We start from the raw sequence: 14,817 nt of genomic DNA, 5'->3' as shown, positions 1-14,817 counted from the left end.
GTAAGTGGTTATATAAATACGAGTCATTACCGAGCGTTTGCTGGGTATTTATACATATATGTTTGCTGGGACTGCAAATGTACTCTTCAAGTTATTTTTGTAGTTTGTAACAATACAATCGCGGCAATCATGGAACCAACAATTTGTTTGCACACACTTGTATATATTAACTTAACGTATGTATTGTAGCAGCGTAAAGTGAATAAAAAATTGTATGAAAATTATGTTGAAAATTTAAATAAAGTCATAACGATTTATCATAAAAGTTAGTTTCTATTGAAAACGTATTATTTATTGACTGTAAAAATATTGTTAAAACTTAATTTTCCTGTTTGTTCATTTATGTGATTTTAAACGTCTATCGTGGCAGGAATGTTAATTAGGAAATGTCTCAAGTACGATTATTATTAGGGAAGTTGCAAATAATCATAAAATAAATTTAAATTAACTAATAATTTTTAACAGCATCTAGAAATCCACATCTAAACAACCACGTGAAAAGGAACAAAAATACGGGCTGCAGGAACAACTATCGTCACATCTATAATATTTTCAAACCTGAAACCGGAAATACAAACTTAGCAAAATGATTTCTGGGTACTCGAACTTTAGTGTTGTAGACATTCAATGTCTGATGGTTTCCTTAGGTGATTAAATTCGTACTAGCCTATGCCACTATAGTGGTGAGGGTATATTGGATTTGTGCTGATGTTTGTAACGCACAGAATTATTCGTACTGTAGCTACTTTAAAACATATAGCAAAACTCAGTAATTCATGAACTGTTTCTTATGTTTTTCAAACTGCCTCTCATGTGGTCTTGAACAAATCATAAACAGATTTTGTGTTACGGCCCAGTTTTTATACCCACCATCAAAAAAGATGGGGGGTATATTGTTTTTGTCATTTCGTTTGTAACACATCCAAATATTGGTCAAAGACCCACAAAAGTATATATATTCTAGGTCGTTATGAAATTCTATCCGTCAGTCTGTCTGTTGAAAGCACGATAGAGTCCTAACGGAATAAGCTAGAGGGTTGAAATTTTCTCATATATTCTCTATAGATAAGGTTTATTTGGTATTGAAAATGGGCAATATCGGTCCACGTTTTCGGATAGCCCCCATACAAGAGGGCCCCCGAAAAACAGCTTTAACGGTCATATCTGTTTCAAAAGTACGAGTATAGCGATGAAATTCGACATTAGTAAGTTTAATATGAGCCAAAATCTCAAGACAAAATTTTATGTGGATTGGTCCATAATTAACCCTACCCCCATAAAATTTCCCTCTAAGAAAACGACTATAACGCTCATAACTTGCTTCAAAATGATAGCAATGCAACGAAATTCGACATAAACAAGTGTTAGGGGAACTAAAATCTCTCTGAAAAATATTATGAAGATCGGCCAATAATTGACCCTACCCCCATAGAAGGTTTCCCTCAGAAAATTACTTTATAGCTCATAACTTGCTTCAAAATTGCAGTAAATCAACGAAAGTCAGCATAAACAAGTTTTAGAGGAATAAATCTCTCTACCAAATTTTATGATGATTGGTCCATAACTGACCTTACCTCCTATATAAGCTCCCCTTCAAAAAATTACTTTAACGCTTATAACTTGCTTCAAAATGGTAGTTAAACAACGAAATTCTCCCATATTTTATAGAGATCGGCCCATAATTGACCCTACTCTCCATATAAGGTTCCACTCAGAAAATTACTTTAAATCTCCCTGACAAAATGTATGAGTATAGGTTCATAATTGACCCTACTTCCGATATAAGGTCCCCTCATAAAATTACTATAACGCTCATAACTTGATGCAAAATAATAGTAAAGCTACGAAATTCGAAGTAAACAAGTTTTCGGGGTACTAAAATCTATGTGTCAAAATTTATGGAGATCGGCTCATAATTGACACTAGCCCCCACATGAGGTTCTTCTCAGAAAATTACTTAAAAGTTCATAATTTGCTTCAAAATTCCAGCATATCAACGAAATTGACATAAACATGTTGTTTAGAAACTAAAATATCTCTGCCAGATATTAAGAGGCTTAAAAAAACAACTTCTTCAAAATTATAGTAAAGCAATGAAGTTCGACATAAACAAGTTTTATAGGAACATAATTCTAATTGTTTTTTTGAGAATCGGTACATAATTTACCTTATCCCATTTAAATGGCCTTTCTCATAGAATGACATTAACACCCATAAGAGACGATAAAATTCACCATGAACTAGTTTTGTAGGATCTAAAATCTTTCTGTCAAATATTATGAGCATCGGGTCAAATAGGATCAAATCCTTCATAAAAAGCTTAGAAAGCATTGACATAACAAGTTTCATTGAAACCAAAATCTTAGGAGGATCGGTCCAAAATTAACCATAAGTAAATTTACAGGACATCAAATCATTAAAAAAATTATTAAATATAATAAAGGTACTACCATCACCCTGACTATATGTATTACTATTTATATATGACAAATCAGGGCCCAAATTATGGCATACGATATCGATCGAAATATCCATTTAGATTCTATTGAGATTTTGATCGATATCGTAAGCCATAATTTGGGCTCAGTTTGGAAAAAATACAATAAATGTGGTAGAAAAAATATCGATTTATATAGTATAGGTCCACTTTCCGAAATTGACTTATTTAAGACATTTGATTTGATGGTGGGTATATAAGATTCGGCGCAGCCGAATATAGCACTCTTACTTGTTCATCTTATTAAAAGGACTTCAAAGTTTGAAGGACTAACAATTTGAAAATAATCGTCAATTAATTTAGCAAATTTCAATAGAGAAATGTTTTTGTGAGCTGAAATTAATTAAATTTTATTTATAGTGAACAAATTGGCAGTTATATAAATTATTTTTATTTAAACCAGTTTTATTAATATTCTTTGTATCACATCTATTCAGTGGTACATACATATGTATATTATAAAGAAGTGTAGGAATACCCTGGTATTTTTAATCAGGTTTGTTATTCTTATCCACAAGCACACATTTTTTGTTTTTTATTTGTTGTATCAAAAAAGCGAAGCCCCATTGAAACTCAACGCCCTAAAAACTCATACTTTTTTTTGCTTTCCAAACACCACAATAGATGATTTCTGAGTTCTTTGATGTATTATAATCATTTAAATAAAATAATACAATGATACTATTATTCACTTTTTTGTGCAACTTTTATGCAATTTCACTGCTGCCTGACTTTTGAAATCCCTGCGGATATAAATACTCTTGCACTTTGTTTCAGTTACTCGTAAAATTATTTGGATGCATTCATGTGAGTGTGTATATGTTGAAATATCATGTTAAGGGCTAAACTAAAACCATTCTAGATTTACTAACACAGCAGCAAGCGTACAAACTCACATGTTAAAACAAAAGGACAACTAAAAACAACAACCATATCTAAAAATGAGGTCAACATTAATGGACATACGAGTATTAACGTGTATGTTTATATCAAAACGTCTCATGTGAAAGAACCCAAACAACTTCTTCTATATAACCATTTTTTAAAACTTTCATCAGGATTACTTCGATCGGAGGACAACAAAGTTTTTTTTTTGTTTATTTTTCACATATATAATTATAGTTTTGTAAGTACTTATAAGTACCTTGGTTAAGCAATGATCTTACGTAATGTTTATAGATCATGGTTCAAAAGAACAAGAATCCTATATGTTGAAATTAAAATCACAATATTTAATGCAATTTAGCATGTTACTGTATAAAATAATTCTTTATGGAACAATTAATCGCGCATGTAAACGATTAATGTTCGTGTCATAGGTCTATGTTTAGTTGTCATAGTTAATATTTAACTGTTCATGTTCCGATATTTTACATATTTGTGATTTCTGAAGTTAGCACGGCTATTCGGAGAAGTTTGCAAGTAAAAGAATAATCCTTTCTGATTAGGGATCCTCAACAACTTTTCTGGGGCCATTCTAATATGTATATAGGTATGTATGTTATGGTGGCTGGCGTATGTGTTTTTTATAGAAGCTTTAATTTACAGAGTGTTTGCATCATCACAGTTGCAACGGATGCAACAATAGAATAAAATAAAAAAATTGATAAAAAGGAATAAAAATATAAACTGACAACAACGCGTATATGAATTCTAAACAACGTTAGTTCAAATTCATACCCAGCTAGCATTTACATGATTCATTGGCGAGCGCGATGATTTTGCGACTATTTTTTTAATCGTCCACACGATTGTCCTCATTTTGTGAATCTTTTTTCAATCTTCCAGACGATTGTTTCATTTTGTGACTCGTTTTATAATCGTCCTGACGATTATTTAAAAAAATATATATTTTAATGTACCAAAAGATGCTTTTGCGAGTAATTTTGGCGATTGTTGAACGAATTAATCGTCGCTTATGTATTTTAGCGATCATCGGAGGATTGTTGTTAGTCAACGATCATATTTTACTCTTCCAAATGATGCATATATTATTGTCAAACCGGTTTATTTATATTACGCAACAATCGCCGATTACGGATTCTGGAGATAGTTGGGCGAATTTTACCGTTATACGTATAAACGTTTAGCAAAAACAAATTATTTTGTCTTCTTTTCAACTCAGTTTATAATCAGTGTCGAGACAAGTAAGAATAAAAAGTGGTTTTTGAAGTTTATTAAATTAAAAATTTAATTTTTAATAAAGTTTCTTATAAATACTAAGTGTATTAACTAAAAAGTGTTTTATTAGAAATCAAAAATTAAATTTATAATATAAAATAATTTATAATGCTATCAAATAAAGCAATAAGATTAAAAAGCAAACGAGAAGCAAAAAAAATGATGGAGTCTGCTTATAATGAAGTGGGATGGATCATCCAAAAAACAAGTTAAAGGCAGGGAAACATCTGATTGCGATGATGTCCCAATGAAAGTCAGTTCTTTCGAAAAATTGGTTGAATCGGATTTCACTGAAACATCATCCGTTTGCGATAATTTTCCAGTTGAATATATAGAAGAAGTGAATTGCAACAAATACAAAACAAACCGCCAGATAATCAGACAGGTATAAGAACATTATAAATGTCATAATTTCATTCATTATACTTTATATTACATTAATTCTTTCAGATAGTAAACAAAATATGTTGACGGAGATTTTAGGAGAAGTGCGCACGCTAAAACAGCAAATCGGCAGACTAACAGAGGAAGTGGTAACCGTAAGAAATGAAGTGCGTCAGTTAAAATTAATTTATTCTGAGGAAATTAAAACCAATTTAGTGCCACCTTTACCCATAAAAACTGTAAAACAGTTGGAAGAATTACATAAACAAATAGAAGAGAACGTGGATATTGTAGCTCAATTGGTATGTATATAATTATCCGTCTATATACATATTTTTTAATATAAACATACATATATACATATATTCATATCAAAATTTTTACAGAAATACGTTATTGGTAAAGTGGGTGGCGACAGCTCCAACTCGTTTGTCAGGAATGCAATTAAAAAAATGCTGAGCGATGATGTGGCTGCAAAATTGAGTTGGCGTGGAACGAACAGTAAGCCCAGTATTCAGGAATTCAATATAACGAAAATTATAACAAGTAAGTATTTTTTATAACATGATTTTACTGAATTCTAATTATTTTCTTTTTAAAGGTGTCTGCCATTCAAAATTTCCGAAAGCTGATGATGCAGGTATAAATAAGGTATTACAACAACATTTTGTTCATGCTGGTGACCGTCTCAGAAAGAGTGACCGAACCAAAAAGATTGATGAAGCCAAGAAAATTGACGATTTGGCTGAAAAATAACTTTATTTTTTAATAATTTTTCTATTGCATAATTATTTCCATTATTCATATGTATGTATTTATTTTCATAATTGAATTCAAATTTATAAAAATAACTTTATTTTTTAATAATTTTTCTATTGCATAATTATTTCCATTATTCATATGTATGTATTTATTTTCATAATTGAATTCAAATTTATATTTAATTTTATTTTTTTTATTTAAAGTTGACAAAAAATGCCAATGCAATAAACAGTATAAAACGAATATCAATACTTTTTATTTTTAGCATATTTTTAGGCATTTTAGGATCAATTAAAATCTTCTTTACGATCGTTCCAAGACTCTTCTATAATTCTTTTTATCGCATCGTAGAAGATTCATTAAGACGATTTTGTAAAGATTCTGTTTATCGCATCGTAGAAGATTCATTAAGACGATTGTGTAAAGATTCTGTTTATCGCATCGTAGAAGATTCATTAAGACGATTGTGTCAAGACTCTTTTTAACACATCGTAGACGATTCATAGAGAAGAGTCGCGGCTGTGACACAGTTACTCCCGTTGCGTTGAACTTTCGTAATTGGAATACGATATCGTGGAAGATTAATTTAGTCGCCACCTCCAATCGCGGAAGATCCTTTTTTGAAAGAAAATGCTAGCTGGGTTGTAATACTGCAGTTAGATTGAAAACCTGGGCAACAACACATTCAATTTCAATGTTGACGTGTATCTATACATACATATGTAGGTATGTATTTGAAAACTCTATGATAGTAAAAATTATATGTATGTATGTGTTTTGAAACAAAAGCATTCATACACAGATACTGTGGGCTTATGGGCTAAGAATGGTAATATTTCAGTTTGTTGTTAAATTTGATTATATTGCTGGTAAAGGTTTCATATGCCGTAAAATGTTTGCTAAATTTTACATTCAAGATTTTACTCAACGATGAAAAAATTCGAAATGTATATTTCAATGAAAAATCAGGCAAATAATGTAATCTATGACATTATGAAATAAGACTAATATGTATGTATTTCAGTTGTATTTTCATGAAAAATAGTTTTACGTTTTAAGCGTCTAAACATGTACATAAGTATATCCATATCTTCGTCATTACAAATAAAAAAAGTTGTAAGCTAAAAACTCAAACATTTTGAGGACTAAAAATGGAAAATTAATTTTATGAAGTCAATACTGCGAAAATTCTATTAAATATTTTTTAAAGAAAAGTATGTAACAAAAAACTCGGCAAAAACTCGGTAATGGGTTGTACTTCCATAACCACTTACTTGTCAATGACTACTACTTACCGTCTGTATTACTTAGAAGTACTCTTGTAATGACTTTCTTTTAATCTGATATAGAAGTACTTTATTTTCGGCTTTGTCATTTTGTGTTAATTACGTGTTAAGAATTATGTTTTACAAAAAAGAAAACAAAGTTAAATTTGTATATGAAAACCATTATTTGACGCGCAATAAAATAGCTAAGCAGTGGTGCAATAACTAGAATATTTTGATTAACAAACCGAAGTCCCTGGTTCGTATTCTCGCTGGCTCTTTTCATTATTAAAAAACAAAACAACTTACTAAACAATTGCCTATTTGCCTCCATTGACATCACTGTGTTAAAATAATGACTTAAAATCCTAATGAAGAAGTAGTGAAAAGAGTTTTTATTAGCTTTTTAACTTTTTACATTTTTAACTCATTACATTTCAATGTAAGTTTTTCCTGGGTATATCTGATTTCTACGATTCATAGACCAATCAATTGCTTTAATGTTGCAATATAATTTTTGTTTAGAAATTTTTAACTGATGCATTTTTAATGCATATGCACTTTTTGGATGCATTCATGAATACATATATCTTCCCTCTTTGTTCCCTCTTTAAGTCGATAAGTTGGATACTTTTACACAACATATATAAATATTTTTTTTGTGACGTATTTACATTTATTTTTTCGAATTTTTAAAAAACCATCTGAACATTTTCTCGTGATATTTCTAATGGGATGTAATAGATATTGATCTAGCACCCATACAAATAACCATCAGGATAGCGGTTTAAACTAGCGATCGGCAGACATATACTACCACATTTTGCACTTGTATAAGTGCAAGAGCGAAAAAAAACAAGAAATGAGAAATAGTTGTACTCTCATCTTCACAACAAGGCATGCTTGGAAAACTGAAATTTAGAAATAATATTAATCTAAAACAAAACTAATATTTTTTTAGTTTAAGAGTAGCTCATAATGTTTTTGGGTTTATTTGCGCATATTTATTTTAAATATTGAAATAGAAATATGAGCTTTTTAACTAAGTTTTTAATAAAATCTATACCTATTAAGGGTAAAGATTTAACATAATTACATGTATATATTGGTAAATTATTGTAATTTGCTACTTAAGTTGTAAGGAAAAACATTTAAAAAAGTTTATAATTCTAAAAACTACATAATATGTAGTGTAGATGCTAAAAAAGTACAACAATAATTAGAATTATCCATCCCTGCATTAATATATTTTCGTTCATTTTCATTGCAAAAGCAATAAACGAGCGACAACACAACCTCGTTCAATGACAGCTCATATGAGACTGAATTGTGTTTTCTATGCGTGTGAGTAGTCTGTGTAAATTTTGTAACGGTCAAAATACACAGTGTATAGGAGTTGCCGATCGTGGGTTTAAACACTCATAAATATGTTGATTAGACAGCAATCTCTATGGAACCATAATCTACCCATCAAAAACTCGCTGAATTATACTTATATAACTTACTTTTAATGACTATTACATGCATATTTTGGGTTTTGCCGTTTTATTTGCACATTTTATTGGTTCGCGCCCCAGCAACAGTTTTTTACACAATTATAATGAAAATTGTTTGTTAAAACCATTATTTGGAGCACAATAAAATAACTAACTAAGACAGCGAACTAACGAACAAGAGCTTCGCCCAGGTTCGTATTCTGTTTGAGCGATTTTTTTGTTTTTAAAACAAAACAACTTTTTAATTCCCTATTTGTAAGTACTTATTTAAATAGTGATTTGTAATTTGAGCGTGGAAAGTACTTGTCTCCAATGCCTTGTTAAAATAATGAGTTAAAATGCTAATGAGGATGAATGAGAAGCTTTTTAACTCATAACAAAAGTTTTTGCTGGTTACTTTTTAAAAGTAAAATACATGGAAAAGAACCATTTTTGAAGTTTTAACTTTGAAAAATTATTAGTTTAGTAGTTTTCAACCGATTTTCAAATGTTTATATGGGGTTAGGGTCAAATAAAGGCCGATCATTACAAACATCTGCAGTGTCATTTGTATTCATATTTTTGAGAGATAGTAGTATATTTGACGTAATTATGACATACAAAGCCCAAATCGGGTGGTCCGGTTGTATGGTTTCAAGGTGAAATACATTTTCAATTTTCAAAAGCACGAAAAACACGTTTGGTCCAAAATTGTGACCTGTATCTTTCGCACAAGGTTCACATGGACAGCCAGCCAGACAGATAGACGGACAGACATGTCTTAATCGACTCAGAAAGGGATACCGAGTCAATCGGTATACTTTAAGATGGGTGTAGGAACAATATTTTTATGCGTTACAAACATCAGCACAAATGCATAAAACCCTTTTTACTTTTTTATTTTTTTAAATGATATCGAGAAGGTTTTTCAAACTTTCTACAAATCTCTGTGATACCGGTAAAGTCAAATTATATACATTGTTCTGAATATATAATATTACATAAAATTTTAAATAATACTAAAATTTTCTTTACAAATATGAGGATTTAAAGATGTTCATACATAAAATAATAAAATTTATGTATCCCGAAATATCCCTGGATCCCGGATGTAATTTAAAGTAAATAAAAAAGAGCAGTTACCATATGTGAAATAGTGACTATTTAAATAAAAGTAAGTATACCCTACACCACTTTAGTGGGGAGGGTATATTGGGTTTGTGCTGATGTTTGTAACATACAAAAATATTCGTCCTATACCCTCCTTAAAGTATACCAATCGGCTTAGAATCGTTTTCTGAGTCGATTAAGCTATGTCCATCTGTCCGTCCGTCTGGCTGGCCGTCCATGTAAACCTTGTGTGCAAGGTACAGGTTTTCAAGATAATTGGATGAAATTTGGCATGCATGTCAAGTAAAACCCAAGAACGAAGCCTATTGAAAATGGTTAAAATCGGTCCATTATTTCACCTAGCCCCCATACAACAAAAGGGCTTCTGAGCACGCCCGACTATACTTTCTTACTTGTTTTAAATAAATTTTTATTTGATTGGATTATTGTAATAATATTTTTGCAAAAAAATATTTATATAATGGCTTTATTTACCTAATATGCATACATGCACATATAGTGCGCATTTTACAAATGTCTTTTACTGCATTTACTTCATTTATTTATTTGCTAAAACTATTCCAACTTCTGGTTCCGCTTCAAATTTGGTGGAATCAATGATTTGCCTAAAATCATAAAATGTTAGTTTTGATTTTCAATATTTATTATTAAATATTTACCCATCAATATATTTCGATTGCATTGAAGAGCATATAACTTCAGCTTCATTGCCAATATTAAAATAATTATTAATATTGAATGTTTGTGTCTTGTTGCCCAAATTCAAAACAATGACGTACATATCACTACCGCTTGTGTAGCTAAGTATTCATATAAGATAAGTTTATAAATATGCACTGTAAAGTATCTAGTGTGTAGTGAATCATTTCGATCATTGATTACTTACCGTGAGTAGATAAGAATATCATCAAGTATTGCTTGTATATTAAGTGCACCTTCTCGCATTGAGGGTTCTTGACGTAATTTAATTAATTTTTTAAAAAGTAGCAAATGACTGCGGGGAGCTCGCAGTTGACTTAGAGCATTATTGTGTATATAATCGGAAGCAACTGGAAGCCATGTATGATCGCCTCTGGTAAACCCTGCCTTGTTTGAAGCATCCCATTGATATGGCGTTCTTTCTGGATCACGGGAGTAACTTTCATATGTTTCGGGACTAGCATTACAACCCTGGGTATCGACGGTTTCCTCCCATGTTACCTTTCCATTAACCATACCAATTTCCTCTCCCTGTAAAAACATAAAATTTTTGTTTCAATTTAATTTCTTTTAAAGCATCCTTAAACTTACGTAATAAGTAACAGCATTTCCAGGTAAGGTTTGTATAAGAATTGTGAATAGATCCATACGCCCTTCACCCAAACGTGTGGAATAACGAGGATTGTCATGATTTCCCAACAGCCAATTGGCTAACACGTCCTTTGGCATGGTATCAAGCCAATTGGTAATAAGATCCTTGATTTCTGCCGCCGTTGACGTTTTCAAAATGTTTTGCATAAAATAAAAATTGAATGGAATCATAGATCCATTACGTGTGCCATCACCGTAATACAACATTAAGTTTTCGAAAGTTGTATACGCCTCAGTAAGCAGTAAGCGAGTTTCACCACCATGATCTTTTTTATATTGCGTTGTCAGCTCACGCCACTGGTAGACCATTTCAATGGATTCGGGTTGATTTTGAGTATAGGTATGATTTAAATGACACCAATCTTCGGGATCAGGACATACACTAACATCGTCAATAACTGGTTCATCAAGAAAGTTACCATTCTCGTCGGGCCCCTTCTCAAACATAAAGGGGAGTGCATCAATGCGAAATCCGGATATTCCTAAGTCTAACCAATAACGCATCACCTCTTTCATTTTAGCTACCACTAATGGATTGCGATAATTTAAATCGGCTTGTTTGATGGAAAACTGATGAAAGTAATATTGCTGTCTTTGTTCATTCCACTCCCAAGCGCTGTAACGGAAAGCACTTTTCCAATTACTGGGCGGTTGTCTATTTCCATTTTCGTCTATTGTTCCATTGTGCCAGACATAAAAGTCCTCATAGCCTTCCTCACGATTTACTGACTTTTGGAACCACTCGCATTCATCACTAGTATGATTTGGTACAAAATCTAAAATCACACGCATACCAATTTCTTTTGATTTCTTTAGCAAATTTTTAAAATCATCCATTGTTCCATATTCAGGATGAATGGCATAAAAATCGGAAATATCATAACCAAAATCCACCATTGGCGATTTGAAAATGGGTGACAGCCAAATGGCTGTAAAGCCAATGTCCTTCAGATATTGTAATTTTTCCGTAACACCATTCAGATCGCCTATTCCATCACCATCACTGTCACGAAACGATCGAGGATAAACTTGATAATAGTTGCCATATTCCCACCAATCTCTAGCAAATGCCAATGTCGTCCATGAGATCACAATAAATATTGTTAATTTCATTATTTTCATAAAAATTTCTAAACTAAAACTGAAGTGTCCTGAAAAGTTGATTGGCGTTTTATAGCAGTTTCAATATTTTAATCGAAGTGCTTGAAAATCTACTTGAGATATTAATTTAATAGGTGTAACAGTTGTTTGAAACTTTTATACCCTACAACACTTTAGTAAGGAGGGTATATTGGGTTTGTGCTAATGTTTGTAGCGCACAATAATATTGGTCCTATACCCACCTGTAAGTATACCAATCGGCTTAGAATTTTCTGAGTCGATTTAGCTATGTCCGTCCATGTAAACCTTGTAATCAAACTACAAGTTGCAATTTTGAAGATAATTCAATGAAATTTGGTACATGATCTTATTGTCCCAGAGACGAAGCCTATTGAAAATGGTTAAGATCGGTCCATTATTTCACCTAGCCCTCGTACAACTGGACCCCTAAATAGGGCTTGTAAACCTTGTAATCGAACTACAGGTCGAAATTTTGATGATAATTCAATGAAATTTGGCACATGATCTTCTATGGTAGGGGAGACAAAGCCTATTAAAATGGTTAGCATCGGTTCATTATTTCACCTAGCCCTCATAAGTTCATAATTATGTTTAATATAATCGTATCTCGACAAAAAGCTGCAAAACCAAGTTCTAGCCATTATGACTCTCATGAATTTTATAATTATAGGGTCTCATTTGACCATAGCCCCTATGCAAAGCCCCTTTCAAATTTTGACTTAAATGTCCACAATTTTATTCAACAATAAATGGCTTAAGTATATCTGAGGCAAGGTACAATTCAACTTAAATGCTTTATTATGCAAACTTAATCACTTTTTATTTTTGTATCAGGTGTAGGGTATTATATGGTCGGCCTCGCCCGACTCTAATTTGTTACTTGTTTATGATTGCACTTAATATTGTTCTATTTTAAAGTTTGTAATTAATATTTCGATGCAATTGATTCGTCATTGATAAATTAGTGATATTAGTGAGTAGTGAAAAAGAATTATTAAGAATGACTAAACGTGATTGGTCAAGTGCATCACACGTTTTTGTTTTAAAAAAAACAATTCCATTAGTAAAATATTTTAATACATATTTTTGAGGAACAAAATCAATTTTAATGGAAAATTTTATAAAGTGAGGAGAATTTATTTGAAAATAACCTTTAAATTTTTCTATAAATTAAACAGTACAGTAACAAAGTTTTAAATATTATCTTAATATATGTACATACATACTTACATGTATAATAAGGTTATAACTTTTATACAAGTAAGAAAGTATAGTCGGGCGTGACCGACCATATGATACCCTACACCAGTTATGAATATAAAATGTGATTTATTTTTCATAATAAAGCATTTATCTTCAATATTCCCTTGTTCCGATACATTTAAGCAATTTATGGATGAAAAACTAATTTTCTGAAAGAGGCTTTATATGGGGGCTAGGGGCAAATATGGACCAAGCCCGATAAAATTTTGTGAATATATTTATATTTACATAATATTTTATTGTGCTGAATTTCATCGCGTTATTTGTGTTTATAAGTAAATTTGGGACATTTAAGTAATTTTCTGAAGGGGACTTTGTATGGGAGCTAGGGTCAAATGGGGCCCGATCTTTATGAAATTTGGCAGGGTCATCTATAAAATTTAGTTGTGCCGTATTTTATCGATATATCTGTATATTTAATATAATTATGAGCTCAGAAGCCCTTTTCGGGGGGTTCTGTTCTATGGGGGCTAGGTGAAATAATGGACCGATTTTAACCATTTTCAATAGGCTTCGTTCTTGGGTCAAATAAAACGTGCGTGACAAATTTCATCCAATTATCTTGAAAATTGCGACCTGTACCTTGCGCACAAGGTTTACATGGACAGCCAGCCAGCCAGACGGACGGACGGACATAGCTTAATCGACTCAGCAAACGATTCTAAGCCGATTTGTATACTATAAGGTGGGCCTAGGACGAATATTTTTGTATGTTACAAACATCAGCACAAATCCAATATACCCTCCCCACTAAAGTGGTGTAGGGTATAAAAATTGTTTAAAATTTTAAATCGGCTCTATCCATTCCATATAGAGCATAAAAAGTACGTTGAAAATGTATATCACTTTTTCTCTAGCGTTAAAAAGTTTCCGCGTCAAATGCTCTTGATAATTACTACAAAAAATTTTAACTTTTTTAATACAAAATAAAAAAATTTCGGTATATCTTTGCGTAAGATATGCAACACAAATATGAGCTTTATTATTCAAATAGATAATTTACTTTTGCAATGAAAGATTTGGTAAATTTTTGTTTTTACGAAAAAAATTCTATTTTTGCCAGTTTTATCTGATTTCAACGTTCTATATCTTAATTTATTTATAAAAGCTAAAATAAAAAATATGTTGTTTTTCTGAAATTAAACTTTGAATGGAACTAGGTTCAAATGGCATCCAATCGTTATCAAAATCGGCACAATGGCTTAGGCTTATATACACTTTAGATCTGCCGATTTTTTAAGGGATAATTAACAGAATAATGATCTAAAAATTATTGAATTATCTTCAAAAATGCAAAAGTTATAAGGGTTCTATTTTTTCAGTCGTGGCTTACCTTTTCTTGGAATTGGCCGTATGTATTTTTTAGTTGTTGAATATTACTCAGAAG

At 31.4% G+C, this 14,817-nt stretch overlaps 2 protein-coding genes across 2 annotated transcripts; one reads left to right on the top strand and one right to left on the bottom strand.

Moving 5' to 3' along the window:
• The first annotated feature begins 3,979 nt into the window (after nt 1–3,979).
• LOC119614857 lies at nt 3,980–5,998 on the top strand. Its single transcript, XM_037970987.1, has 4 exons — nt 3,980–3,989; nt 5,129–5,364; nt 5,449–5,608; nt 5,664–5,998. Exons 1-4 carry the CDS (start codon nt 3,980–3,982, stop codon nt 5,816–5,818), a joined length of 561 nt encoding a protein of 186 aa, XP_037826915.1. The 3' UTR covers nt 5,819–5,998.
• Nucleotides 5,999–10,117: 4,119 nt separating this feature from the next.
• On the bottom strand, nt 10,118–12,174 carry LOC119616039 (maltase A1-like). The gene is made up of 4 exons (XM_037972185.1): nt 10,986–12,174; nt 10,582–10,925; nt 10,355–10,495; nt 10,118–10,300 (listed from the first exon to the last, which is right to left on the bottom strand). Exons 1-4 carry the CDS (start codon nt 12,165–12,167, stop codon nt 10,234–10,236), a joined length of 1,734 nt encoding a protein of 577 aa, XP_037828113.1. The 5' UTR covers nt 12,168–12,174; the 3' UTR covers nt 10,118–10,233.
• Between the last annotated feature and the right edge of the window lie 2,643 nt (nt 12,175–14,817).

This window comes from Lucilia sericata, unplaced genomic scaffold (assembly GCF_015586225.1).
Source record: "Lucilia sericata isolate MDLA Ls3-8-SP2 unplaced genomic scaffold, ASM1558622v1 Contig000002F_arrow, whole genome shotgun sequence".
Taxonomy (NCBI): Eukaryota; Metazoa; Arthropoda; class Insecta; order Diptera; family Calliphoridae; genus Lucilia; species Lucilia sericata.
This window is presented reverse-complemented; position numbering and strand designations above follow the sequence as displayed.